Source organism: Myodes glareolus, chromosome 2 (genome assembly GCF_982192425.1).
Source record: "Myodes glareolus chromosome 2, mMyoGla1.1, whole genome shotgun sequence".
NCBI classification, from domain to species: domain Eukaryota; kingdom Metazoa; phylum Chordata; class Mammalia; order Rodentia; family Cricetidae; genus Myodes; species Myodes glareolus.
Genome location: NC_142027.1, coordinates 112216228 through 112243079, shown reverse-complemented (window position 1 = coordinate 112243079; position 26852 = coordinate 112216228). Strand labels below are relative to the sequence as shown.

Here is a 26852-nt window from a genome sequence, read left to right as displayed (position 1 = left end):
ACTGGGGTTTCATTAATTGATGAGCTAACTGAGAGACACTATATAAACGGCATTGACAACCTTGAGCCCTCCTGCTCGTTAGTGCAGCGTTCACCAGTGTGTCATGGAGGGTGTCGGGCATCGGCCCGAGTGGGCCCTGCACACTGCTTGTTGCTAAACATTATTTGTTTTTCTTATTTGGTCCTTTCTTGTTGAGACTGATCTTTTATGGTTGCATTGCGTAGCTTATTACTATTGAGACAGGGTCTCCATATGTAGCTCTGGCTGACCTAGAACTTGCTGTGTACACCAGAATGGCTTTGAACTCAGATATTGGCCTGCCTCTGCCTCCTGAGATGTAGGGGGTGTGTGTGCAGGTGCGTGTGTGTGCACATCTACCCAGGTGTAGTAGCCTAAACCTTTAATCCCAGCAGTCAGGAGGCAGAGATAGATCTCTGTGAGTTCAAGGCCAGCCTGCTCTACAGAGTTAAGAGCAGCCAGAGCTAAGTAGAGACCTTGTCTCAAAAACAGGAAAAAAGCGGGCTGGAGAGATGGCTCAGTGGTTAAAAGCACTGGCTGCTCTTCCAAAGGTCCCGAGTTCAAATCCCAGCAACCTCATGGTGGCTCACAACCATCTGAAATGAGATCTGGTGCCCTGAAGGCCTGCAGGCATATGTGCAGGCAGAATACTGTATACATAGTAAATAAACAAATTTAAAAAAAGAAAACAGGAAAAAAATAAACCAGCTGTTGTGGTCTGGGGTAAATAAAGTATCTTCCCCCAAAGCTCATGTATTGAAAACCTGATCCCCAGCTGATGACTATTTTTATTTTTATTTTATGAACATTAGTGTTTTGCCTACATGTATGCCTGTGAGGGTGTCAGGTCCCCTGGAACTGGAGTTACAGACAATTGTGAGCTGCCGTGTGGGTGCCTGGATCCCTCAGAAGAGCAGTTGGTACTTTTAACCTTGGAGTCATCTCTCCAGCCCCAATGTCAGCCTGTATTTTCTGTCTCCTCCTCCCTCTTTCCCCTCTGTCCTCTTCTCTCCTTTCTCATTTCCTCTCTCTACTTCCTCCTTCTCTCCCTCCCTCCCTTTTCTCTCTCTTATTCCCTTCCTCTGCTTCCTGACTATCAGGAAATGAAACAGGTCCCCCGGCACTTGCTCCTACTCCCAGGAAGTTGTCTAAGCCAGTGGGGTCAAGCATCATGGGCTAAAACTGGCTGAGATAGCGAGGACTGCTGGAGATGGGGAGAGGGTGGGCCATGTCATTCCACAGGCTGATCATCTCCCAAGCAGAGATTTCAAAACAGACAGTTGTTTACATAGATCTGAAGTTCAGAGGAAGGGTCTAGACTGGGCAGTGGTGGCATAGGTCTTTAAACCCAGCACTTAAGGGCAAATGCAGGCAGATCTCCGTTTGTTCGAGGCCGGCCTGCTCTACAGAGCAAGTTCTAGGACAGCCAAGGCTACACAGAGAAACCGTGTCTTGAAAAGCAACAAAAAAACAATACAAATTATGTAAACGGTGTTTAACAATCCTTAAACTAGGTAAGATGAGTCAAGGACTGGGGGTAAACCACAGACTCGAGACAGAAAGTAGGAATGTTGAAGTACCGAGAGAGTGGGGAAAAGAGGGCTGTGGGAGCAAGAACCACCATCGATCACTGTCCTGGAAGGCCACATGTTGCAAGGGTGAGTGACTTGATTTTGACAAGTTTGGAGAGCAAGGGATTTGCAGCCTGAGGGATAACCACAGGATCTAGTGACGGGATTCACCTGTGACCTGGGAGAAAAGAATTCATTATAGCTGGCTCAAGAACATGGGCAAGGGGCTAGAGAGATGGTTCAGAGGTTAAGGGTAGTGACTGCTCTTCCAGAGGTCCTGAGTTCAAGTCCCAGCAACCACATGGTGGCTCACAACCATCTATGAGATCTGGTGCCCTCTTCTGACCTGGTGTACATGCAGACAGAACACTGTATACATAATAAATAAAATCTTTTAAAAAAATGGGAAAATACTAACTTTGGAGACTGTACATACAGTTTTTCCGGATATCTACGAGGTGTTATTTTTTATTTTATTCTGAGTCAGGGTCTCATTATGTAGGGGTGGCCAGCCTGAAACTCTCTATGTAGACTAGGCTGGCCTCAAACTCACTGAGATTTACCTATTTTGGCCTTGTAATGCTGGTATTAAAGCCATGGACCACCACACCCAGCATTAAACCTTTTTAAAAAATACTTTTTAAGAGTCCATATTTTAAGCACTTGTGATTGCCTGCAGAGGCCAGAGGCTTCTGATCCTTTGGAGCTGGAGTTACAGCCATTTGTGACCTGCCTGACATGGATGTTAGGAATCCAACTCTGGTCTTTCTTAACAGCTGAGCCATCTCTCCAGCCCCTTTTTATATAAACTTTAAAGCGGAGAAACCGAAACCCTCATAAAATGGGACCAGAAAGGTGGCTCAGTGGTTAAGAACACTTGCTGCTTTTGCTGTGGGCCCCAGATCAGTTTCCAGCACTGACATGGCATAACACAACTCCACACCCATCTTTAACTCCGGTGCCAATCCCCGAGACTTCTCCTAGCCTTCCCGTGGTGCACGCGCACATACTGGCAAAACACTTAAAAGCAGACGTTGCCTTGGGAATAGCTCCCGAGGCATGCATCCGCGCACACATCTACATATTCCAGGCACTAGCAACAATTTTTTAAAGGAAAGGCAACGTCCTGGTCTCCACAAGCACGTGAGAGCACTCAAAGCCAAATTTAAAGATATTCGTGTATCAAGAAAGCCCAAGCACATTAGGAGGCGGCGCGGGGACACGTCCGCGTCACGCACTCCAGCTGGCGGCCTCGCGGAAACAGCGCCGCAGCGCACCGGAAGTGGCCGTCCCCACTAGGGGTGCTTAGGAGACTCGCGGAAAACCGACCTTCTGGACAGCAAACATAAGGGCAAAAAAAAAAAAAAGACAAAAAAAATCTAATAAAAAAGGAAAAAAGGAGAGTAAAGAGGCCGGCGGAGAGGAGGCACCGCCAGCCCAACCTCCCTCTCCGTGCGCGCTCCCGCCGCCAGACCAGGGCCGCTGCGCACGCGCAGCCCAGGCTTCAGACCCCCGGCGCGGCCCGCACGGCAGGGCCCTCAGGTGCGTATTCCGCTGCCGCTTCCCTCACGACTTCCCTTCCGGAAGTCCCCCGGGGAAGAGACGTGTCTCGGGGCGCGTGGCGGAACACTCAGGTGCCCGGGGGCCGGCTCCGAACCCCGTTTACCGAACCAAGAGCAGGCCCTGCGGAGTGGGGGGTGGGGCGGGGAAGACGCGCTGCTGGGCGACCGGACCGGCGCACGCCAGGCGCACACCAGAATCTCTGTTTTGATTGGCGGAGGCGGGAAAGGAGGTCACGCGGTCCCCGACGTGCCTACGCTGGCTGTGGAAGCATTTGATTGGTTAAGGGGAGAGGCGGGGCCATCGCGGTTGCCTAGTAACGGTGCTCTGGCTCCGCCCTTGATGTCGCGCCTTTCCAGTTGGCCCCAGGATTTGGGGGACGGGTCTGTGCTCAAGGCAAGCAGAGGAAAGGACACAGGCTCCAGAATGTGGCTTGTGTCCGGTCTGGTTGAGAGTACAAGGTGACCTATGGCCATAACACTTAGTGCAACAACCAAAAAAAATTTTAAGTGAAATTTACTTCAGTAATGTATTTATTGTTTCCAAAACATTATTCTAGCATGTACTCAGCGTAAAGAATCAGGAATGAACTAGCAGTGTGGTACCTGTCTTCAGGTGGTCTGAGTTCAAGGACAGCCTGGTCTGTATCGCAAGTTCCAAGCCTGCTGGGGTTACACAGTGAGACCTTGTCTCTAAATAAATTATAACAGCTTTATTGAGATACGGAAAAATTCACCCCTTAAAATATTAATAACAACACAAGTCAGAAAAAGAACTTCCGCCCAAAGTAAAATAAAAACATAGAATAGAATGAAAAACATAACTTAAGGCTAATAGGGTAACAGATACGTGTCAGTCAGCCCAGCACTGGAGATGCTGAGGCAGGAGGATTTCAGAGAGTTACAGGATAAAAGTACATATCCAGGTACTCCTTTAATAAATAAACAAACAAACAAATAAATGAATAAATAAATGGAAGAGAGGAGGCTGAAGAGATGGCTCAGGAGTTAAGAGCTTGTACTGCTGTTACAAAAGACTAGGGTTCAATTCCCAGCCCCCATCTGGCAACTCAAAACCGCCAGTACCTGTAACTCCAGTTCCAGGGCATCCAATATCCTCTCTGACCTCCTCCGTCACCAGGCATGCACATGGTATACATACATGTGGGAAAAACACTTTTACACACACACACTTCTAATGAAAGAGCTCTTCCAAGCACGCCCCTCCACAGGTGTCCCGGCTCCTCTGGACGGTTGGGCTCTTCAGCAGGTGCTGCCAGTAAGGGACATTTGTTCTGAAATTATCGTAAGGCGAGAAATTTTGAAAGATGGTGTTCTGAGAGACATTTTACTACAAGTGAAGGTGTTGAGGAGTCATAGACCTGCTGGCTCTTTATTAAATAATATAGCCCAAAAGAACATTTTTTTTTTTTGAGACAAGGTTTCTCTGTGTAGTTTTGGAGCCTGTTCTGGAACTCACTCTGTAGACCAGGCTGGCCTCGAACTCACAGAGATTCACTTGCCTCTGCCTCTTGAGTGCTGGGATTAAAGGCATGTGCCCTCCACGCCTGGCTCGGAAAAGACATTTTGTGGATCCTTTGGAGTTGGCTTCATTATGAGAGAAAAGCATAAGAGAGGCAGTGTTGCTGTCTGAATGTTTTAGTAAAGATGCCCATAACTATCTGTCCCAAGAATCTGAAGTCCTCATTTATGTCCCCAAGATGCACAGTGCATTGGTTGCCGGCCTTTTGTCTGTGCACTATCAATATCACCTGCCACATAGGTAAGACGGAGACTCTATAGTTGTGGTCAACAATCCAGATGTGCTGTGATCAAGACTTCTAATTTAGAAATGTTGGTTTCAGTCCAGAATAGCAGCTCTTTGTCCTTTGAAGAGTGAGGATATCTGCCAGTAGGGCAACATGGAGCATAAATCAGTAATTAAGAATTTGACCCCACAAGTTCCAGGCTCTGACTCTGCAAACCTCTTTAACTATGTTCTAGGACTCTGCTTATTACAGTCCTGTGTTCTCCTTTGGTCCATGGAGCTGTTTTTCAAATGTAGTCATTTTTCGCTGTAAGTTTTATACAGTTAACATTTTCTGCGAACCTAGTAAATAAGACCTATTTGTTTATAACAATAAGTGGAGGTGCTGGAGAGATGGCTCAGCAGTTATGAGTGCTTGCCGCCTTTGCAGAGGACCAAAGTAGAATTCTGAGAACCCATAGCAGGGAGCTCACAACCCTCTGTAACTCGGATCCAAGGGATTTAAAACTTTCTTCTGGCCTCCACAGGCACCTCAGTGTATGCACGTGAGTGTGCACACACACAATATGCACATATGACTAAATTATCTTTTAAAGGTAGGAGAATAAATAAGTAAGGCGCGTTTTGTCTGTGGTGGATGACACCACTGTGTTTATTTCTGTGTGTTGGATATGGGTATTTATTTTTGGATTCTTGTGGGTGTTCATTAAAGAATAGAATTGCTGGATCAAACTTTATGGTGATATCTTGTTTGTACAAATAAAGCTTGCTTGAAAATAAGAGGGCGGAGCTAACCACTAGCTAATCATAGAGGTCTGGAGGTCAGTACAGACAGACAGGAAGTGATATGGCTGGGCAGAGAGGAGATGATGAGGCAGAAGGAAAAAGGAACTCAGTCTCCTTTTGGCTGTGAAGTTGAGTAGGTAAGGTGTCTGTGGTTTTGCTTCTTCATCTCTCCGATCTCTCAGCATTTCTCCCTATATCTGACTCTGGGCTTTTACTATTAAGACCTATTAGAGATTATATTTTATGGGGCTTATTGATGGCCTGAAGTGTTTAGTTCCACTATGTTTGGTGGTCTATGTCTGCAACCCTAAGCCTCAGCAAGCTGAAGCAGGAGGATCGTGAGTTTGAGGTTAGCTTGGGCTCCTGCATAATGTACCCTTTTCTCAGAAGGGCTAATAATGGTGGTTATGGGGCCAGAGAGATGCTCAGTGATTACAGCGCTCGCTGCTCTTGCAGGGGACCTGAGTTTGTTCCCAGCACCCATGTCAGGTGGCTCAGAGCCACCTCTAACTCCAGCTCTGGGAGATCTGAGCCCCTCTTCTGGCCCCTGGAGGCACCCCCATGCACACATTTGCCTATGTATAAGCAGAAACATTTTTTAAAGAAAACCGGGAGCCCAATGTGGTGACACCTGCCTTTCCTTTGAACACTTGGGAGGAGGAGACAGAAGGCTCAGGAATTCAAGGCCAGTTCAGCTCTGTGGTAAGTTCAAGGCTATGCGAAACCTTGTCTGGAGGGAGAGAGAGAAATAAAACCAAAACCTCAGAAAAAGTTGTCCACTGACTTCCATGTGTGTGCTTTGGTGTACATGCCTACACATACAATAAGTAAAGATAATAAAAGCAAGTTTAAGAAAAGAAAGTTTCCCTGCCTCCCTCTTTGTTGTATACAGGATACAAATAAAGCATAATTAGTCGGACACTGTTGATTGTTCATTACTGTTAGTGCAGAATGGATGACAGCTGATAATCCCTTAGATCAGCCCCCACCTTTCTTCCTGTCATTTCCTTCTTTGTTAAAGGTCAATGTTTTAAGCCAAGCATAGTGGTATGTGTCTGTACTCTTAGCACTTGGAAAATAGAGGCAGGAGGGTCAGTCAGGAAGTCATCGTTGCCCACATAGTTCAATGTCAGTCAGCAGGGTGGGCTGCATAGGACCCTTCTGCAAAATAAAATAAAATAGAAACAGGCGTGGTGGCACATTCCTTTAATCCCATACTCAGGGAGCAGCAACAGGAAGATCTTCATGATTTTGAGGCCTGCTTGCGTGGTCTATTGATGAGTTCCAGGCCAGCCAGAGGCTGTTTTATGAGACCCTTTAAAAAGATAACTGGAGCACTCTTCTCTCAAGAACTTCCTGGTAGATCATGATGGGACCCACCTCAACCACACATTCCTCCATGCATCTTGTATCTTTGCTGTGGGAGCTTCCGGTTAGGTAGAGTCTGGGTATCCCACAAGGGTACCCTCATGTCCTCAGGATGCCTCACCTCCCAGAGTTACTGGCATCTCCATCCTGCACCAGCCTGGGGATCAAAACTTTAAACCATGATGACCCCTCAGTCCATGAACTCACGGAGCTGTAGTCATGTGATCACAAGGACACTGACACCACTTGCATTCTTGTTTCTCTTTTGCAGGAGCAATGGCCCAGGTAGCAGTGCCCACCGTGCCCACTGGAGATGAGTCTTCAGACAGCAGGATGGTGGTGACGTTCCTCATGTCTGCTCTGGAGTCCATGGTGAGATGCTCTGGTTCTGCCAATTTCTCAGACCATTGCTGAGGGATGGCGACACACTTCAGGGTCACGTCTCATGTACCTCATCTTGTCTATATGAGGGTATTCTTCATTCCAGGAGTGGCGGTACACACCCATAAACCCTAGCACTTTGGGAGGTAGAGAAAGAAGGGTCAGGAGTTCAAGGTCAGTAAGGGCATGGGTCAGGGTTGTTTTGATCTTTTTACAAACATTTAGTGTATGTGATATGTACAGGCCATAGAATGCACCCCAAGGTCAGAGGGTGGCTTTTGGGAAGCTGGTACTCTCCTTCCATCTTGTGAGTCCTGGGGATCAAACTCAGGTTGTAAGGCTATCCACCGGGCTGTCTTGCTAGCCTAACATTGAGTTCAAGGCCAGTCTGGGACACATGAGATCATCCTCTTTACCCCCTAAGAAAAGAAAGAAAGAAAACTAGAAATATCTGCCCCCAAAATAATGGAATGGAAATGGATCCATTCCTGCATTTGAAAAACAAGCACTCATGATGGGCCCCCTACAATCCAGTCTTCTAGACACTGGGGTGCAAGGCATGAGGGCAGAGTAGGCCCCCTCACAGGCCTTCTATCCTAAGTGTATGTGTTTCTGTAGGTAAATATAATAACTGTAAAGTAGGCCAATAGGATAGCTCAACAGGCAAAGGAGCTGACACAACGCTGACTCTGCGCTCAATTCTCAGGACCCACAGAGTAGAAGGAGAGAACTGACCCCTGCAAGCTGTTTTCTGACCTTCACACGAGTCCTGTGATGTGGGCATGCTGAAACACATGTGCGCGCATGAGCACACACACACACACACACACACACACACACACATTACTACTGCTGCTCATACTAAAGTGAAAAGGAGAATATGAAAAGAAATGTTTAAGGGAGAGAGAGTGAGCACTTTGGGCATCTGGGAGAAAGTCTCTTGGTACCTGCCCCTTCTTTGCTTTGTTTTTTGAGACAGATTCTCATCCAGCCCAGGCTGACCTTGAACTTGCTATGCCAGGGAGACTTTGATCTTTCTGCCTCCACCTCCCTGTGCTGGGATCGTGGGTGTGTGCCTTCTTTCTTGTACTTGATTTTTCCTTTTGTTCCTTTAGTAGGACTCCTCAGCCCACCTAACCAACTCTGAGTCCTGCATGTGTAGAATCCACCATTGTTTTGCATTTCTGTTGCAGTGTAAAGAGCTGGCCAAGTCCAAGGCCGAGGTGGCCTGCATCGCTGTGTATGAGGCGGAGGTGTACGTGGTGGGGACAGATCGAGGCTGTGCCTTTGTCAACGCCAGACAGGATTTCCAGAAAGACTTCGCACAGCACTGTAGGTGGCCAGCACTGTATTGTGTCTTCCCTGGTGCTGTTTGTTTGGTTGGTGTTACACTGGGGATTGAATTTAGGTCCTCCCACATGCTAGGCAAGTACTTTACCATTGAACTGTATCCTGTAGCCCCAATTTTAGCCTCATATTTCATTTTATAAAAAAGAAAAATTGAGACAGGGTCTCATTATGTAGCCCTAGCTGACTTAAGACTTGCTGTCTAGACCAGGCTGGCCTTGAACTCACAGAGATCCTCCTGCCTCTGCCTCCCAAGATTAAAACATATACCACACTGATGATAGGATTTTTGCTCAGCATTCTGTTAACACGATGTATTGCATTTATTGATTTTTTTTGTTTGTTTTTTGTTTGTTTGTTTGGTGTTGTAGAATATAAGTTAAAGATGTGCATTCGTTTACGCTGTGGAACATTTGTTTAATGATGCAAAGGTGTGTTGCATTCTTTTATGATGCATTTGTTTAAGTCTGTGAGCTGTGTCACTTTCCTACCTAAAACACCTGATTGGTCTATTAACAAGCTGAATGGCCAATACCCAGGCAGGAGAGAGGATGGGTGGTGCTGGCAGGCAGAGAGAATAAATAGGAGTAATCTGGGATGAAAAGATCAAGGGACAAGAAAAGGAGAAAGGACTTCAGGGGCAGCTACACGGCCAGCCATGGAATAAAAAGTAAAGAAAGGTATACAGAAAGAGAAAGATAAAAGCCCAGAGGCAAAAGATAGACAGGGTGATTTAAATTAAGAAAAGCTGGCTAAAAATAAACTAAGCTAAGGCTGGGAATTTATAAGAATTAAGAATAATTGCCAGACTGTAGTGGTGCACGCCTTTAATCCCAGCACTCAGCAGGCAGAGGCAGGCAGAGTTCTGTGAGTTCGAGGTCAGCCTGGTCTACAAAGAAACCCTGTCTCGAAAAGAAAAGAAAAAAAAAAAACAAAAAAAAACCTGCTGTGGCCAGGCGGTGGTGGCGCCTTTAATCCCAGTACTCAGGAGGCAGAGGCAGGTGGATGTCTGTGAGTTTGAGGCTAGCCTGGTTTACAGAGGGAATTCCAAAAACAAACAAACAAAACAAAAACAAGAAAAAAAAAAGAATAGGCCTCTGTGTAATTTATTTGGGAGCTGGGTGACAGGCCCCAAAGAGCCAAAAGAGTTAAAAATAAATAATTAAACAAACCAACTACAGGTTGGTTTTGTTTTTTCAAGACAGGGTTTCTTTGGGTAGCCCTGGCTGTCCTTGAACTCAGAGCCATCTGCCTCTGCCTCCTGAGTGCTGGGATTGACAACACGTCCTAGCGTGCCTAGCCTGATGATATCCTGAGTGCTGGGATTGTAGATGTGTGCCACCATGCCCAGCTATGGATTCTTGAGGTGGTGTAGGATTTAGTTGCTGATTTGAGGGTTTTTCTTGTTATTTGTGTCATTTTGAGATGGGGTCACCTGTGAGACTGTAGTCATTGCTGCCCTTGTGCTGGCCCTCCTTTCTCAGACGCCCAAGTGCTGCTCCCAAGTGAGCAGTAGCTTCATTTCAGGGGTGGCCGCCAGGCTTGATCCTATTCATCTTATAAGCCTGCCATTCTGTTGGGGCTGGAGAGATAGTCAGTGGTTAAGGAATTGCTGCACCTACACAGGACCCAAGATTGGCTCTCAGCATCCTCATCAGATCTGTAAGAACCTCTGGTAACTCCAGCACCAAGGGATCAGATATTTTCTTCTGGCCTCCAAGAGTATCCACACACATGTGTCGTACACACACACACACACACACACATGCACATAAGAATAACTCTTTAAAAAAAATTACTGTATTTGAACTGGAGACATGGCTCAGCGGTTAGGAGCACTGGCTGCTTTTCCAGAGGTCCTGAGTTCAACTCCCAGCACCCATATGGTGGGTCACAACCATCAGTGATGATATCTGGTACCCTCTTCTGGCCTGCAGACATATATGTAGACAGAAAACTGTATCCATAATAAATAAATAAATAAATAAATAAATAAACCTTTTTGGAAAGATTATTCTAGGGACTAGGAGAAACAGCTCAGTTAGTAGAGTGGTTCTCTAGAAACTCTGGCTTCTATCCTTCGAAAAACGAAAACCAAAACCAACAAAAAAAAAGATCCCTCTTTATTTCTTTACGTAAGAGGGTCATTTTATGACTTTTCCTTTTTTCCCTCCTTTCCCTCAGTACCAAAAGTACGGATAGAAGGGCCAGACAGAATGCTTGCTCTGACCCATGCTCATCCTGTGTTTGCAGGCCAGGGGGAAGGGCTGGCTGAAGAGAAACCACTGTGTCCTGAAGATGGAGAAGCCCAGCTGCTCAGGAAAGCAGTAGAGGACCATTTCTGCCTTTGTTACCGTAAGTCCTGATGGAGCATGGGTACCGCCTCCATACATCCCCAACACACATGTGTGTGTGAGAGAGAGAGAGAGTGAGTGAGGTGCACACGTGCCATACAGGACCCTTGGAGGCCATAGAACAACTTGCAGGAAGTTGGTATTCTTCTATTGTGGGCTCAGGAGATTGATTGAACTCAGGTCACCATGCTTGCACAGTAAGCTCTTTTACCCCTGAACCCTCTCTCGGTCTCTAAATAGCCATGGAGGAGTTGTGTAATTGTATCAACTTGATGACTAAGGATTCTATGAACTCATTTACTCATTAATTTATATATTTCCTTTGCAGTGTGGTGGGGGAAACCTAGAGTCTCATGCCTGCCTGGCAGGTGCTGTACCACTGAGCCACACCTCCAGCCCCTCACTGGGTGATAGATTCTAGCTCCGTCATCAGCATCACAAAGAAAAAAAAAACAGCCCACACCTGTAAATCACCCAGTGGCTGTGCAGCAGAAAGGGGAGTGTGATGGGTACAAGTGTGGAGAAAGTACAGTGGTAGATGTGTCCATGTAGGGACGTCACAGGACAGCTGGATGTGGTGGAGCACCCTTGTGATTCCAGCACTCAGGACCCCAAGGCAGGAGGATCTCTGAGTTCAAGGCCAGCCTGGTCCACAGAGTGAGTTCCAGGACAGCCAAGGCTGCACAGAGACTCTGTCTCAAAAAAAAAAAAAAAAAAAAAAGTGAAAGAACTAGGCAGTTGGCTTAGTGGTAACTACTGTTGTGCAAGCATGAGGATCCGAGTTCGAATCCCCAGCACCCATGTACAAAGTCAGACATGGCTGCATGTGCCTGTAGTCCCAACTTTGCAGTGCAAAGACAGATCCCAGGAGGCTGCTGGCCAGCCAGGCTAGCCAAAATGGTGAACTTCTCATACTATGTACCCCTAGGTAGCTTGGACCTCAGGATGTAGACCAGGCTGGCCTCAAACTCACAGAGATCCACCTGCCTCCGTCTTCCAAGGCTAGGTTTAAAGGCGTGTGCTATCATGTCCAGTTTGAGAGACCCTGTCTTACTGAAGTAAGGCAAGTGCATAGAGGAAGTCATTCAGTATCTTTGTCCACCTTCATGTGTACATGTGAAGGTATATGCACCTGCACAGCCACATGGTACACGCACACATGCACACTTTTTTTTTTCCAAGATAGGGTTTCTCTGTGTAATAGCCCTGGGTATTTTGGAACTCACTCTGTAGACCAGGCTGGCCTCAAACTCACAGAGAACTGCCTGTCTCTGCCTCCTGAGTGCTGGGATTAAAGGCATGTGCCACCACCGCCCAGTTTACACACATTTTATTTATTTATTTATTTATTTAGATGTATTTATTTATTATGTACGACTGCAGGCCAGAAGAGGGCTCCAGATATTATTACGGATGGTTGTGAGCCACCATGTGGTTGCTAGGAATTGAACTCAGCTCCTCTGGAAGAACAGCCAGTGTTCTTAACTGCTGAGCCATCTTTCTAGCCTCACATGCATATACTTTATACACCAGGAATAAAAAATTCTGCTTTAATGTCAATACTCGAGAGGTAAAGGCAGGCAGATCTCTGTGTGTTTGAGGCCAGCCTGGTCTACAGAGTGAGTTCCAGAACAGCCAGGACCATTACACAGGGGATGTCTCAAAAAAAAATAATAATAAATGAATAAACAAGCCTGGTGGTGGTACACACCTTGAATCCCAGCATTCAGGAGGCAGAAGCAGGTGGATCTCTGAGTTGGAGGGCAGGAAAAATAAGAAAGAGAAGAAATGGAAAACCAGGAAAAGAAAACAACCTAAGGGGCTGGGATGGATGTACATACCTGTAATCCTGGCACTCAGCAGGTTGAAGCAGAAGGGTAAGGAGTTCAAGGCGAGCATGTGCAATAAGAGACTGACTTAAAGACATCACACATCACCATAAGTACGACAACAGTATACTGCCCTCAGTTTCTCAGGGCCTCCCTTCCCCACCCCACACAGCCTGGTGCATTTCTGTAGCATAAGTGCCTGGGGTCCCAAGTGACACTTCCCTGTGAGGAGTGGCCTTCTAGTGCCTTGGGCCTCCGCCCCTGCTGATGACCAAGCTCCAAATGGTGAGTGAACTCACACCAGGCCAACTAACTGACCTAACAATGTCTCAGTCAAGCTCTGGATTGGAGTGCTCTCTATAGAGACCAACCTGAGGCAGGCACCACTGAACCGTTCAGCCACCAGAGGATGGAAGAACAGGCCTGTTGTTCTCCGTTTTTTCCCTGTGTGTGTGTGTCTAATGCCCATGAAAGTCAGGAAAGGGCAACAGATCCTTTTGAGTTATGGATGGTTGTGTACCACCACGTGGGCACTGCAGTGCAGGTATGTACCACCATTCCTGTTTTTATACAGTGGTGGGTAGTAACCCCGAGCTTCTGTCTCTGCCAAACAAACACTATATGTGCTGATCTTCAGCCATAATTTTACAGCTTTGATTGGGAATTGTATTGATCTTTTAGGGTAGAGAAGTAAAAGCTACTTTGTGCCTTTTTTAAAAAAAAAATTATGTGTATGTGTGTTCTGCCTGCGTGTATGTCGACACATATTTGTGCCTGGTGCCTAAAGAGGTCAGAAGATGTTGGATCTTCTGGAATTGGAAGTACACACAGGTGTGAGCCACCATGTGGGTGTTGGGAATTGAACCCAGGTCCCCTGGAAGAACAGTTAGTGCTTTTAACCGCTGAGCTATCTCTTTTGTGCCCCCCACCTTGTTTTGTTTTGTTTTGTTTTAAATGAGAAAATGTTTACTTTGGCCTGTTGTTTTAAAAGTGTATTGCTCTGGGTTCTCTAGAGGAACATAACAATAGAATGAATGAATGAGTGTGTGTGTGTGTGTGTGTGTGTGTGTGTGTGTGTGTGTGTGTAGTCATTGTTTGGGTTTTTATTGCTGTAATAAAATACCAATACTAAAAAGCAAGTTGAAACCGAGCAGTGGTGGTGCATGCCTTTAATCCCAGCATTTGGGAAGCAGGCAGGTGGATTTCTGTAAGTTCGAGGTCAACCTGGTCTACAGAGCTAGTTCCAGGACAGCTAGAACTACACAGAGAAACCCTGTCTCAATAAACAAACAAAAAAGCCAGGCAGTGGATGGCTTACACCTTTAATCCCAGCATTCAGGAGGCAGAGGCCACCCTGTTCTACCAAGCAAGTTCCAGGACAGCCAGGACTGTTACATAGAGAAACCCTGTCTCAAAAAACAAGGAGGAAATAAAAAAGCAAGTTGGGGAGGACACAGTTTATTTGACATACATTTCATGTGTGTGTATGTGCTGGATATGTACGTATACATCTGTGTGTGTATGTGTGTGTGTGTGTGTATACAGACATAATTAATGTATACATAACACATCTATGTGGATATGTGTGTGTATATTTATATACACATATATAAATATATACATCTATATGTGTATATATAACCAATTATTCGCATGATTTACAGACTATGGTCCAACTAATCCAACAATGACTGTCTCCTGACAGAAAGATCAAGGACCTGGCAGTTGTTCAGTCCACAGGGCTGGATGTCTTAGCTAGTCTTCAGGCTGTGTTGGATTCCCAAAGGAGCAGGTTCTAATACCAGCAAAGGCGTGCCACAGCAGCAGGATAGATTACTTTGCCAGCGAGATTGAGGGCAAGCAGGCAAAATGCAAAAGCTTCCTCCTTCCATGTCCTTTTAATGTGGACTGCCACCTGAAGGTGTGGCTCAGATTTAGGGTAAGTCACCTCATCTTCCATGATCCAATCAAGAAAGTCTTTCCTGGCTGTGCCCAGCTTCTTGGGTTTTAGTTGATTCCTAATGCATTCAAGTCGACAAGCAAGATTAGCCATCACAAGAGGGGTAGAGTCCATCATGGCAGGGAAGTCATGGCAACAGCCAGGGAAGGGCTGGCAGCAGAAGCAGGGAGCTTACTGACCACACTGCAGCCACAGTCAGGAAGCAGAAGGAGAGCACACTTTGTCAAGCCGCGTATCCCAGCGTCTGATTGCCCGGGTGACGCTGGCTGGCTGAAATTCTGCAGCTCTCATTCGCCATCTCTCGCCTCCTTCTCCAGGTAAAGCACTGGGGACGACAGCTACGGTCCCTGTTCCCTACGAGCAGATGCTCCAGGACGAGGCAGCTGTGCTGGTGCAGGGCCTTCCGGAAGGCCTGGCCTTTCAGCACCCCGACAACTACAGTCCTGAAACCCTGAGGTGGATTCTGGAGAACAAAGCAGGGATCTCATTCGTCGTAAACAGGTAATCTGCTCCGTGTCCTCTAATAATTCACTCAAAAGTAAGCTGACTGACAGCAAGTATGGAGGCACAGGCCTGCAATCGCAGTACCGGGAGACCGAGGCAGGAGAGTCACTGAGGCAAGCCTGGGTTATGGTGAGTTCAAGGACAGCCTGGGGTGGATACTGAAACCCGTCTCAAAAATAAACAAATACGTAAGATTATCATGATCTGAAGCCCTAGCTGAGTCCTAGAACTCTCCTCTGGCATGTACCAGGTCCTGGGTTCTAGGCCCAGAACTGCAGCAAAGTGGGTTGTTCACAGTGTGTGACTGCTCTGCTTGTGTTCCTGTTGGGTAATGGTGTTGGTTTTCTTGCAGACCTTTCCGAGGTGCAGAGAGCCATCTGGGTGAGTAGCGGGTTCTGATCCTCGGTGACTGCCCAGAGCCACTGAACCCATCCGCTATTATGATGATGATAATGCTTGTTTTGATATTCACCTTCATTTTACCACATCAAGGAGGCAACCTGTGCTTGGGGATGGTGGCAGCTTGAAAGTAGATCTCTTACCTATGAGGTTGCTCAGTGAGGGTCTGAGTGTGTGGTTCAATAGTAAAGCACCTGCCTAGAATCCCCCAATGCGCTGGTAGCCTGGCTAAGTGGTAGAGCACCTGCCTAGATCCATTGCTGAGGTTCTAGAGCCGTTGCTCAGTGGGAAAAATCTAATACAGTATCCCCTAGTGAGGGGGCTCAGGGTATGGGCTCAGTGGTAGAGCCCCTGCCTAGAATCCCCCAGTGAGAGGCTGGGGTGTGGCTCAGGGGCACAGTGAGGGGTGCCTGCGTAACATGCATCAGACCCACAGTTCTCTCATCAACACTACAAAGTAGAGAGAGAGAACCTATGACTCTCAAGAGCTAGGCCAGCGCAGGAAGAGACAACATCTGGAGACTCATCACAGCCTAGACTAGGGGGATTCTGTAGTGACACCCACCTGGCCTTCCAGAGGGGTGTGAGGACGTAGGGAGTCAACTGCTGGTTTGTGAGTACCAGCTCTGCATGGACCAGGGGTTGATGGTTTGAGGGTCAAGGATTCATTCCTTTGTCTCTGAAACTCAGGTCTAGGAGAAGTAATGATCTGTTTAGCGAAGAACCAGGCAAAGAGAGGTGCTCTTAGAATGTCAGCATCATCCGTGGGGTTGGGATGGGGCTGGGACAGCTTGATTGAAAACCTTCACAGTGATATGGCTCTCATAATAAGCAGGGCTCATTGGGGTGGTGGACCACTGTTGTAGTCTCAGCACGGGGGAGGCTGAGGCAAGAGGTTCAGGAGGTAAGGCCAGCCTGAACTATGTAGCAAGTTCAAGTTCAGCATAGCAAGACCTTGCCTCAATCGAGCGGTGATAGAGCACACCTTGGGTTCCATCACTTGGGAGACAGAAGAAGGCAAATCTCTGTGAGTTCGAGGCCAAAAAGAACCTGCCTCAAAGAGACAAAAGTTTAAGAAATCAATAAGCAACGACTCATCGGGTTGGTACCTATGAGATAACAAAGCTGTGTGGTGGAGAATCCTCAGACCTGTGGGAACCCAGATGTCCCGTCCCCTTGATTCACAGCGATGAATGGACCCTACCCCTACCCCACCCCCACATACACACACGCGTGCATATCAAATACCTCTGCCAAAAGCATTTAAAAATCCACCCATCTGGGCTGGAGAGATGGCTCAGCGGTTAAGAGCATTACCTGCTCTTCCAAAGGTCCTGAGTTCAAATCCCAGCAACCACATGGTGGCTCACAACCATCTGTAATGAGGTCTGGTGCCCTTTTCTGGTCTGAAGGCATACACGTGGACAGAATATTGTATACATAATAAATAAATGAATATTTAAAAAAAATCCACCCATCTATGGCTGGGCATAATAACAAATGTTTTTATCCCAGCACTTGGAAGTCAGAGGCAGGGCTATCTCTGAGTTCAAAGCCAGGCTGGTCCACCTAGTGAAACCCTTAAGCAGCCAAAGCTACATAGTAAGACCCTGTCTAAAAAAAGAAAGAAAAGAAATGAAGAAATCCATCCATGTTATTTTCTTAAATTATGATTTTTGAAATGTAACTAGAGCCCTGTACCCCTGGTAGTTTACAAACTTTGATGCCTAAAGGGGATATCCTGATTGACAACACAGGTAGAGGAAGGAGTTACAGGGTTGGAAACTGTGGTCCTCCCATTGCTATGTACCTATCTGTGGTCCCCTTCTGGGCTACCTGTTTGTGGGATCTCTCTGAGGGCCTTGTGGTCCCTGGCTCCTATTAGAGAAGGGAATTGGTGTCCAGTGTGGTAGTACACACTGTCATCCCAGCATTTGAGAGACTGAGTCAGGAGAGTTGAGAGTTCAAGACGAGCCTGGGTTACATAGCAAAATCTTGTCTCAAAAAAATCCAAAGAAAGGACTGGAAAGATGCTCCAGTGGTTAATAACTCTTGCAGAAGACCAGGGCACAGTTCTCAGCACCACACAGTGGCTTACAGTGCCTATTACTCTAGCTCTATAGGATCCATGCCTGCTTCTAGCTTTGAAGGGCATCAGGCATGCATGTGATATATATATATATATATATATATATATATATATATATATATATATATATATATATATATATGCAGGCATATATATACATATATATATACATACACACACAAATATATACATACATACTGGCACATACACATAAAAAAAGTAGAAATGAATAAATAAAAATGAAAATCCAAAGAAAAACCTTAGTGTGGTGGTTGAATGACAGGAGACCATGTGACTGTCACCCCAGAATAATTCATATTTTCTTATCAAACAACAGTCACACATAGCAACTGACATTTAGTGCTTCCGCGGTGACACTCTTCTTTGGTTCCTCAGTCCATGTGGGATGTCAGCACTGGAACCCCATGTGAGGACTCCGAGGTTCCTGGATGCCAGCTCCCTTCTGTACATTATGCATTACTCCAGTCCAGCCCACTTAGGACACCCAATACCATGGACGAGTGGCAAGGGTTAGACTGACCAGCATGATGACCAAGGACTGCCATCTTAGTGCTGGAGGGACTGAGGCAGGAGAATAACAAGTTTGAGGCCTGCCTGGGCCTTAGAATGAGTTCCAGACCAGCTCAAGCTACATGATGAGCGTTCATTGCAAACAAGAAAAGAGCCAAGGTGACGGAACTCAGTGGTAGGGCACTTGCCTAGCATGTACTCGGTCCTGCTCCGGGGTCAATCCTCAGCACCAAAAATAAGACTTAAAATAAATTAGGAAAATAAAAGTCCTAATCCAAATGAGGAAAGACATTTTAAAAGCAAGAAGGAGAGAAGAAAGCCTAGTGCTTTGTGGGTGGAGGAAGGAGGGTCAGGAGTTCAGGGTCATCCTTAGTACCCAGGGTATTTCAAGCCAGCCTGAGCTACCTATCTTGAAAAATAAATCCAACAGTGAAACCCAAAAGGTATCAGTGTATTGCTAAGGGGATAATGGTGACACAGAAAGCCTCTTCATGTCCAGGACATTGGTTTTTCCCAGAGTCCTCTCAGGCTGGGCTGGGGGTCTGGGGGTTGGGAACCACTGGCTGTGGAGGGCCGACTTCTCGCTAAGCCTCACTGTGCCCATGAAGAAGCAGAGAGCCGGTGTACTGACTCGCTCAGGACACCCACACTCCTGGCACTGCCTGCTCACTTCCAGCAAACCCCACTAGCTGCTCTAACAGGGTTGTTTTGACCATTTTCCTCCCCACTAGTGGTCTGTGATGGCCTTGAGCTGAGAGGTCTTCGTTCTTTCTTTGATTTCAAACGATGTGTCCTTGACTGTGAGCCCTGTCCCACAGGGCTGAGAGACTAACGTGTATCTTATTGTTCTTGCACAGGTGGTCTTGGGATGTTGACAGATGCCGAGAGGCTGGCACGACCACCAAATGACAGGTAAAAAACAACAATAATAATAAATAAAACAGTAATAAAGGCATAGAATGGGTTCAATTCTCAGCACCCACATGGGAGCTCACAGCTGTCAGTAACTTCATTCTAGGGGGTCTGACTCCCTCACATGGTCATACCTGTAGGCAAAACACCAATGCACATAAAATAATAAATAAATTTAAAAAAATAAAATAGAGACATAGGATGAACCAGGCAGTAGTGTCTCATGCCTTTAAACTCAGCACTTGGGAGGCAGAGGCAGATGGATCTAGAAGTTCAAGGCCAGCCTGGTCTATAGATCGAGTTCCAGGACAGTTAAGACTACACTGAGAAACCCTGTCTCTGAAAAAACAAAATAAATAAATAATAAAGGCATAGAACGAATAATAAACCAGAAATAGTGACAAAGCCTTGTGATCCCAGGATAGAGAGGGGAGGCAAGGTGATCAAGAGGTCCAAGACCCTTGGCTACGTAGTGAGTTTGAAGACAGCCTGCGTGAGACCGTGTCTCAACCTCCCCTCCCCCCAAAAAAAGTCAAGAATGTTTTTTTTAATTTTTTATGTGTTCATGTAGGTATGTATACCACTTGTGTGCCTCTATGTGCCTGTGTGTGTGTGTGTGTGTGTGACACAAGAAACAGGGTTTCACTATGTAACTCTGGCTCTCCTGGCTGGTCTGGAACTCACAGAGATCCCCCTGCCTCTGTCTCCCGAGTGCTGGAATTAAAGGTGTGTGCCACCATGCCCAGCTCCACTGATTTTCTTGACCTGGATTCCCTTCTCCTTGCAGCTGTGGCCCCATCAGTGTGAAAACTGAACCCATGGAAGATTCTGGTAGGTACACTGATGCTCTGACCACCTAATGTTAGCAGGTTACCACTTGACCGACTTCTTTTTACTTACTTTTATAAAAATGACTTATGTCTTTTATAAGAATAGCTAAGGGGGCTGGAGAGCTGGCTCAGCTATTAAAGACACTTGCCTGTAGAATGCCCAGGATACCCATCCTGTAAGAAGAGAGCCAGCGCCCACAAACCATCCTTTGCCCACCACACACCGCACTCCATGGCACATGTATCACACTCAATAGAAAAATGAACGAATGAAGGTTAGGAGAGCTAGCTCAGCCATTAGGAGCACTTCCTGTTCTTCCGGGGAACCTGGGTTTGGTTCCCAACACCCAAATGGTGGGTCACACTCATCTATAACTCCAGTTCCAGAGGATCAGATGCCCTTTCAACCATCACGGGCACCAGGCATGCATGTGCATATGAAATAAAATAAATCCAGAAGAAAAAGCTTAGATTAAAATAAGTAAAGTTTGGTTCCAAAAGCATGTTCAGTTTTAGATTTTATTAGATTTAGGATTTTTTTTTTCTGACACAGAGTCTTGCTATATATAGCACAGGCTTAAAATGTGGGATTATGGGGCTAGAGGGATGGTTCAGTTAAGAGCACCAGCTGCTCTTCCAGAGGTCTTGAGTTCAATTCCCAGCACCCACATGATTTCTCACAATGTTCTATAACAGTAGTTCCCTGTGATCCAATGCCTTCTTCTGGTGTGCAGACATGCAGGGGAAAATGGCACATAACTAACTAACTAAATAAATAATATAGGATTGCAGGTGTGCACACCTTTGTGTTCTGGGGCCGTAATAAAGCATTAGATGGCCTCTTCTGTCTCTCTCCAGCCGCTCCTTGATGCAGGGTCTCCCCCTAAACCCAAGGCTCACATTTTCTGGTCGAGGCTGGAAGCCTGCAAGACCCAGCAATCCTCCTGTCTCTGTTCCATTTGGAGTTGGTATAACAAGTGTGTGGGGGGGGCACCTGGCCTGCTTTGTGGGTGCTGGGACCTGAATTCAGTCCTCCCGAGTACACAACACATGCTCTTAACTACCTGCCTGTACCTCCAGCCCCCGCGTAGCCTTGGGGAATTTGTTTTTGAAATTCTCTGATCACCCAAGACACAAGCCATCAACATCTGAGACTAGAGAAGCACCCATCACCAGGGTTAACTGGGAAAGAGTTGAGAGTTGAAAGCCACCGGGTTGGGACTGAGGTGCATGCCCCCAGCTCCGTTCTGCTCAGCTGTGACACTGGCTCATTTCTTCCTCTTGGCTTTGTTTCTCTTTAGCCTGGAGCTATTGCTCGAGTTTGGTCCTGCATGTTCCCCACAGAGCCAGCGTTAAACACATGTTCCCCACGTTTGCACTGGGAGATGGTGGGGCCTTTGCAGGTGGAGTCTTCTGGGAAGTCTTCAGGCCATGGAGGCACGCCCCTGCAGACTGACCTTCAGTTTACTCTTAGCCAAAGAGGATTCTATTTTTAAGACTCAGTCCTTAAGACCAGACCCTTGCTGGCCTGGAACTTGTCATTCAGATGAGCCTGGCCTTGAACTCATAGAGATCATAGAGATTGGCCTGCCTCAGCCTCTGGAATGCTGGAATTAAAGGTGTGTGCCATAGTACCCTGCTTCCAAAGAGGATCTTGAACTTTTGATTCTCCTGTCTCTGCCTCTACCTCCCTAGTGCTGGGATGGCAGGCTTGTGCCAGCATTCCCACCAAACCAGATGTTTCATTAGTTGGTGTGGTTACCTGAGCCCTCACTGTGATCTCTTGTTCTCCCAGGTACTTCACCAAAGGCAGCAGCCATTTTAGTCAAGACAGAGTCAGAGGATCCTAACTACTATCAGTGTGACGTGCAAGGTAATGCTGTTCCGGGCTCTTCACAACCGAAATGGTGGACCCCACTCACGTGATAGGTGATAAAGGGGGACAGAGGGGACAGGAAGATCTTAGTGGGCAAGACCACTTGCTGTGCAAGCACAGGACCTGAGCTCAGGACCCGGCACCCATGCAGAAAGCGTGGTGTGGCTACAGGTGCTTATGACGTCAGCACTCTGGGGAGCAGAGACAGGAAAATCCCTAGGTGTAGTGAGGGGCTGCGGGCAGGCCTGCTTTTTGCCTCACCTGGCTCCCGCACGGCTAGCTCAGTCCCAGAAATAACAACACACAAATTGTATTCATTTAAGCACTGCCTGGCCCATTATCTCTAGAGAGTTAGTTACTGACTAACTCTCATATCTTGATATTAACCCATTTCTAATAATCTGTAGCACCACGAGGTCGTGGCTTACCGGGAGAGATTCAGCATGTCTGACCTGGTGGCTGGCTCCATGGCGTCTGCCTCATTGCCCTCTTCCCAGCATTCTATTCTGTTTACTCCGCCTACCTAATTTTCTGTCCTATCAAAGGGCCAAGGCAGTCTCTTTATTGACCAATGAAACTAACACAATAGACAGATAACCCTCCTCCATCACCTAGGGCTTACTGACCTAACCCAGTCTCAAGGGGATAAGGTAGAGATTGATAGAGCAGGACACCAGATAGCCTCCTCCATCCTCTGTGCGTGTACATGGACACCTGTGCTCACACACGTGTGTCTGTACCACCCCCCACATACACATGTGAATATACCACACACACACACACACACACGTGTGTGAGTATGCCACACCCCCACATACACATGTGAATATATCACACACGTGCGAATATACCACACACATCCACACATGTATGAATATACCACACCCCCACATACACATATGAATATATCACACAAGTGCAAATATACCATACACATCCACACATGTGTGAATATACCACACCTCCCACATATACATGTGAATATACCATACCCACCACATATGAATATACCACACACATGTGTAAATATGCCCCATACATCCACATACATGTGAATATACCACACACACCCACACACATGTGTGAATATGCCACACATGCCCACGTACATGGGAATATATCACACACGTATGAATATGCCACACACATCCACACACATGTGAATATACCACACACACACACACACGTGTGAATATACCACACACACCCACATACATGGGAATATACTGCATCACAAAAAGAGGAACACAGATGTATGTGCGTTGACCTACACTAACAAAAATTGTCTTTTTAATTATTGGATGGATTGAATTTATCTTCAATCCAGTGGAACATTTGTGGGACACACGTATAACCCCAGTTCTCAGAAGGCAAAGGCAGGAGAATCACAAGTTCTAGGTTATTCTTTTTTTAAAGTTATTTATATTTTATGTACAAGTGCACTGCATGTACACCTGCAGGCCAGAAGAGGGCACCAGATCTCATTACCGATGGTTGTGAGCCACCATGTGGGTGTTGGGAATTGAACTCAGATCCTCTGGAAAAGCAGCCAGTGCTCTTACGTTAAGCCATCTCTCCAGCCCCCCTCAAGGTTATCCTTGACTAGATAGCAAGTTCGAGCCCACACTACATGAGACCCTATCTCAAAAATGAAGAAAATCAGGCTCGAGAAATGACTCCATGCCTAAGAATTCTCATTGGCTGCTCTTCCAGAGGAACTGAGTTTAATTCCCAGCCCCCACATGACAGCTTACAACTGTCTGTAACTTCAGGAGAGCTGACACCCTCACATAGACATACATGCAGGCAAAACCCCAATACATATGAAAAAAATAATTAAAAAAAAAAAACTAAGAAAAGGGACAGTGGTGGCTCACACCTGTAATCCTAGTGCTTGGAAGGGAGAGGCGGGTGGATCTGAGTTCAAGGCCAGCCTGGTTCCAGGACAGCCAGGGTTACACAGAGAAATTCTGCCTTGAACAACAAAGCAGCAACAACAAAAATTTAAGAAAGGCTTCTCAAAATCCTGTGTACAATCGTGGATTGATCAGATAATGCAATTCATTGAGCGAAGTCAGCAGTTTGTAAAGGACCCAGTTCAGCTGGTTAAAAGATACACCAAACCTCCCAGAAAAGAGTCCCAGGGCTGGGGATGGCACTGAGCACTGTGTGCTCTTCCAGAGGACCTGGGTTCACTCCCCCCACCCACATGGTGGTTCACAGTCGTCTATAACTGTGGACCTATGGAATCTGATGCCCTTTTCGGGTCTACAGATGTGCATGCAGACAAAACTCTGTAGACATTAAGTGGGGTTTAACATGGTGTATAATAAATAGTTCCAGAAGATTGTTGTGGGCATAGCAATAGGATTTTTCTGTAATAAGATTCACTGGCTTCCTTGTGACACTGGTCCACACGCCTATAACTAACCCTGTTGTGGGTGGCTGAGTGCATCCTCAGATGGAAACTAGTGAACAAGTGAGGCGTGAGAAGCCCGTGACGTGCAGATTTGCCTGTAGGCCTTGTGTCCTCTCCTGCCCTCCTCCTAAGATGTTTTCTGTTTCTAAATTAAGATAGTTTCAAAAATAAACAGTTTTCCATAACAGCAACATAAAAAATAGAGGATCCATGGGTAAAGTGCCTGCTGCCCAGCCTGCCTGCACCCACATGTTCTAAGCAGAGAACCAAACCTACAAGTTGACCTCTGACCTTCATGCACTATGACTTGTACTCCTACATGTTTGCATACCCATAATAGATAAATTAGGTAAAATACTTATGATGATGATGATGATGATGATTGGTTTTCTGAGACAGGATTTCTCTGTGTGTAACCCTGGCCAACCTGCAAGTCTCTCTGCAGACCAGTCTGGCTCGAGCTCACAGAGATCCACCTGCTTCTGCCTCCTGAGTGCTGGGATTAAAGGCGTGCACCACCACCACCATCCATCATAAAAATAAATTTTTTAAAAATGTGTTCATTTGTTTGTTTGTTCATGTGTACAGTGTTCTGTCTGCAAACCAGAAGAGGGCACCAGACCTCATTATAGATGGTTGTGACCCATCATGTGGTTGCTGGGAATTGAATGCAGGACCTCTGGAAGAGCAGCCAGTGCTCTTAACCTCTGAGCCATCTATATCTCCAGCCCCCAAAATATTTTTTTTCAAAATAATTTTTTAAGATAGGAAAAAAATAGGATTTTGGTAGTGATGTAAGTGTTTTGGGGTCACCCATGCTTTTGTAACTCCTCCTTTTTATTGTATTTTATTTTGTTTGTTTGAGATAGGGTCTCACATAGCCCAGGTTGGCCCCAAACTTACTGTGTCCTAGAGGATGATATTGAACTCCCGCTCCTCCTGTCTCTACCTCCTGAGTGCTGGGATTCTAGGTGGGCACCACTCCCAGTGTCCTGTGGTGCTGGCTGGGCACAGAACTTCTGCACACTGGGAAGCCTCTGCCTGCTGAGTGTACCCCAGTCTTTGAAATGTTTCCCTTGCATTCAGAGACTTCTGTGTTTTGTTCTAATGTTATATCACATTTTTATTTATTTATTGGCGGCGAAAAGAGGGAAGTGCCATAGTGCTTGAGCGGAGATCAGAGGTCAGTTTTCAGGAGTCAGCTCCCCCCTTTCATGATATGGGTCCCGGGAATCAAACTCAGGTTATCAGGCTTGGCTGCAAGCGCCTTTACCTGCTGAGCCATCCTGCGGCTCCAGTGACGTCTGAAGGAGCTGCAGTTCTCACTGAACTGTAGGTTGCTTCTTCTCCTTTCAGGAACCGAGCATTCTTCCACCAGCAGTGATGTCAGAGGAATGGAGTTGCCGTCTGCAGGTTAGATAACGAAGCATCTCCTCCCTTAACCATGTGGGAAATAAAGACAGTGGCTTCCTGGCCCGCCTGTCCTAGGAAGCAGCAGTAAGGGCTGTGTGCTCCCCCAGTGCCCGGTCTGTAAGTGGGAACCAGCGCCGCCTATGGTCCTGCTATAGCACTAGGCCTTTGTCTGTTGACTGACCGTGTAGTCACTGGCCTCAGCCCTGCATCAGTCCTCTGAGTACAGGAGGAGGGTCCCAAAGCCTTTTTTTGTTCCCCAGACACGATTCCTCTGTGTTACTCTGGCTGTCATCTCAGTAGGGGACAGGAGGGTGCTACACAACCTTTAGGGAGGTGAATCTCCATGAGTTCTAGGCCAGTGTGGTCTACAAGGTGAGTTCCAGGACAACCAGGGCTCTACAGAGAAACCCTGCCCCCAACAGATAGATAGATAGATAGATAGATAGATAGATAGATAGATAGATAGATAGATAGATAGATAGATAACACAAAAACAGCCAAAAAAAACCCCAAAAAAACAAAAAGCAACTGAATCATCTCTCCGTCAGCCCCTCCCCACCCCAAAGTAATCCATTACAAAATTAAGAAACACTGTGACCGTGTGAAATCCTGCCATATTAAGCTGAGGACTCAATGTCCATGGATGTGAGCAGCTGTGTATTGTATGCTAATACTCCGTGTCCGTGGATGTGAGCAGCTCTATATTGTTTGATAATACCCCGTGTCCATGGATGTGAGCAGCTGTATGCTGTGTGATAACACTGTGTCCATGGATATGAAGAGTTTGATATTGTTTAGTAATCTGTGGGAGTTTCTGTCTCCCCTCATCCTTAATAGGGGAATCCCATATGAATTCATGATGTTTACTTTTGTGGAGACCAGGTCTGATGTAGCCTAGACTAGCCACAGACTTCCTTGTGTCACTAAGGATGACCTTC

General features: G+C 46.5%; 1 protein-coding gene and 1 pseudogene across 1 annotated transcript in view; both read left to right on the top strand.

Moving 5' to 3' along the window:
* The first annotated feature begins 2850 nt into the window (after positions 1-2850).
* LOC125400080 (general transcription factor II-I repeat domain-containing protein 2) overlaps positions 2851-26852 on the top strand; it is a 36542-nt gene continuing 12540 nt past the window's right edge. The window contains 10 exon segments of the mRNA XM_087903572.1: positions 2851-3131; positions 7342-7442; positions 8645-8783; positions 11052-11153; positions 15259-15442; positions 15798-15826; positions 19322-19376; positions 20164-20207; positions 22002-22079; positions 25858-25914. Coding sequence (XP_087759698.1) covers positions 7347-7442; positions 8645-8783; positions 11052-11153; positions 15259-15442; positions 15798-15826; positions 19322-19376; positions 20164-20207; positions 22002-22079; positions 25858-25914 — 784 coding nt within the window. The 5' untranslated portion in view covers positions 2851-3131; positions 7342-7346.
* LOC125400187 (GPI alpha-1,4-mannosyltransferase I, stabilizing subunit pseudogene) lies at positions 4653-5213 on the top strand (annotated as a pseudogene).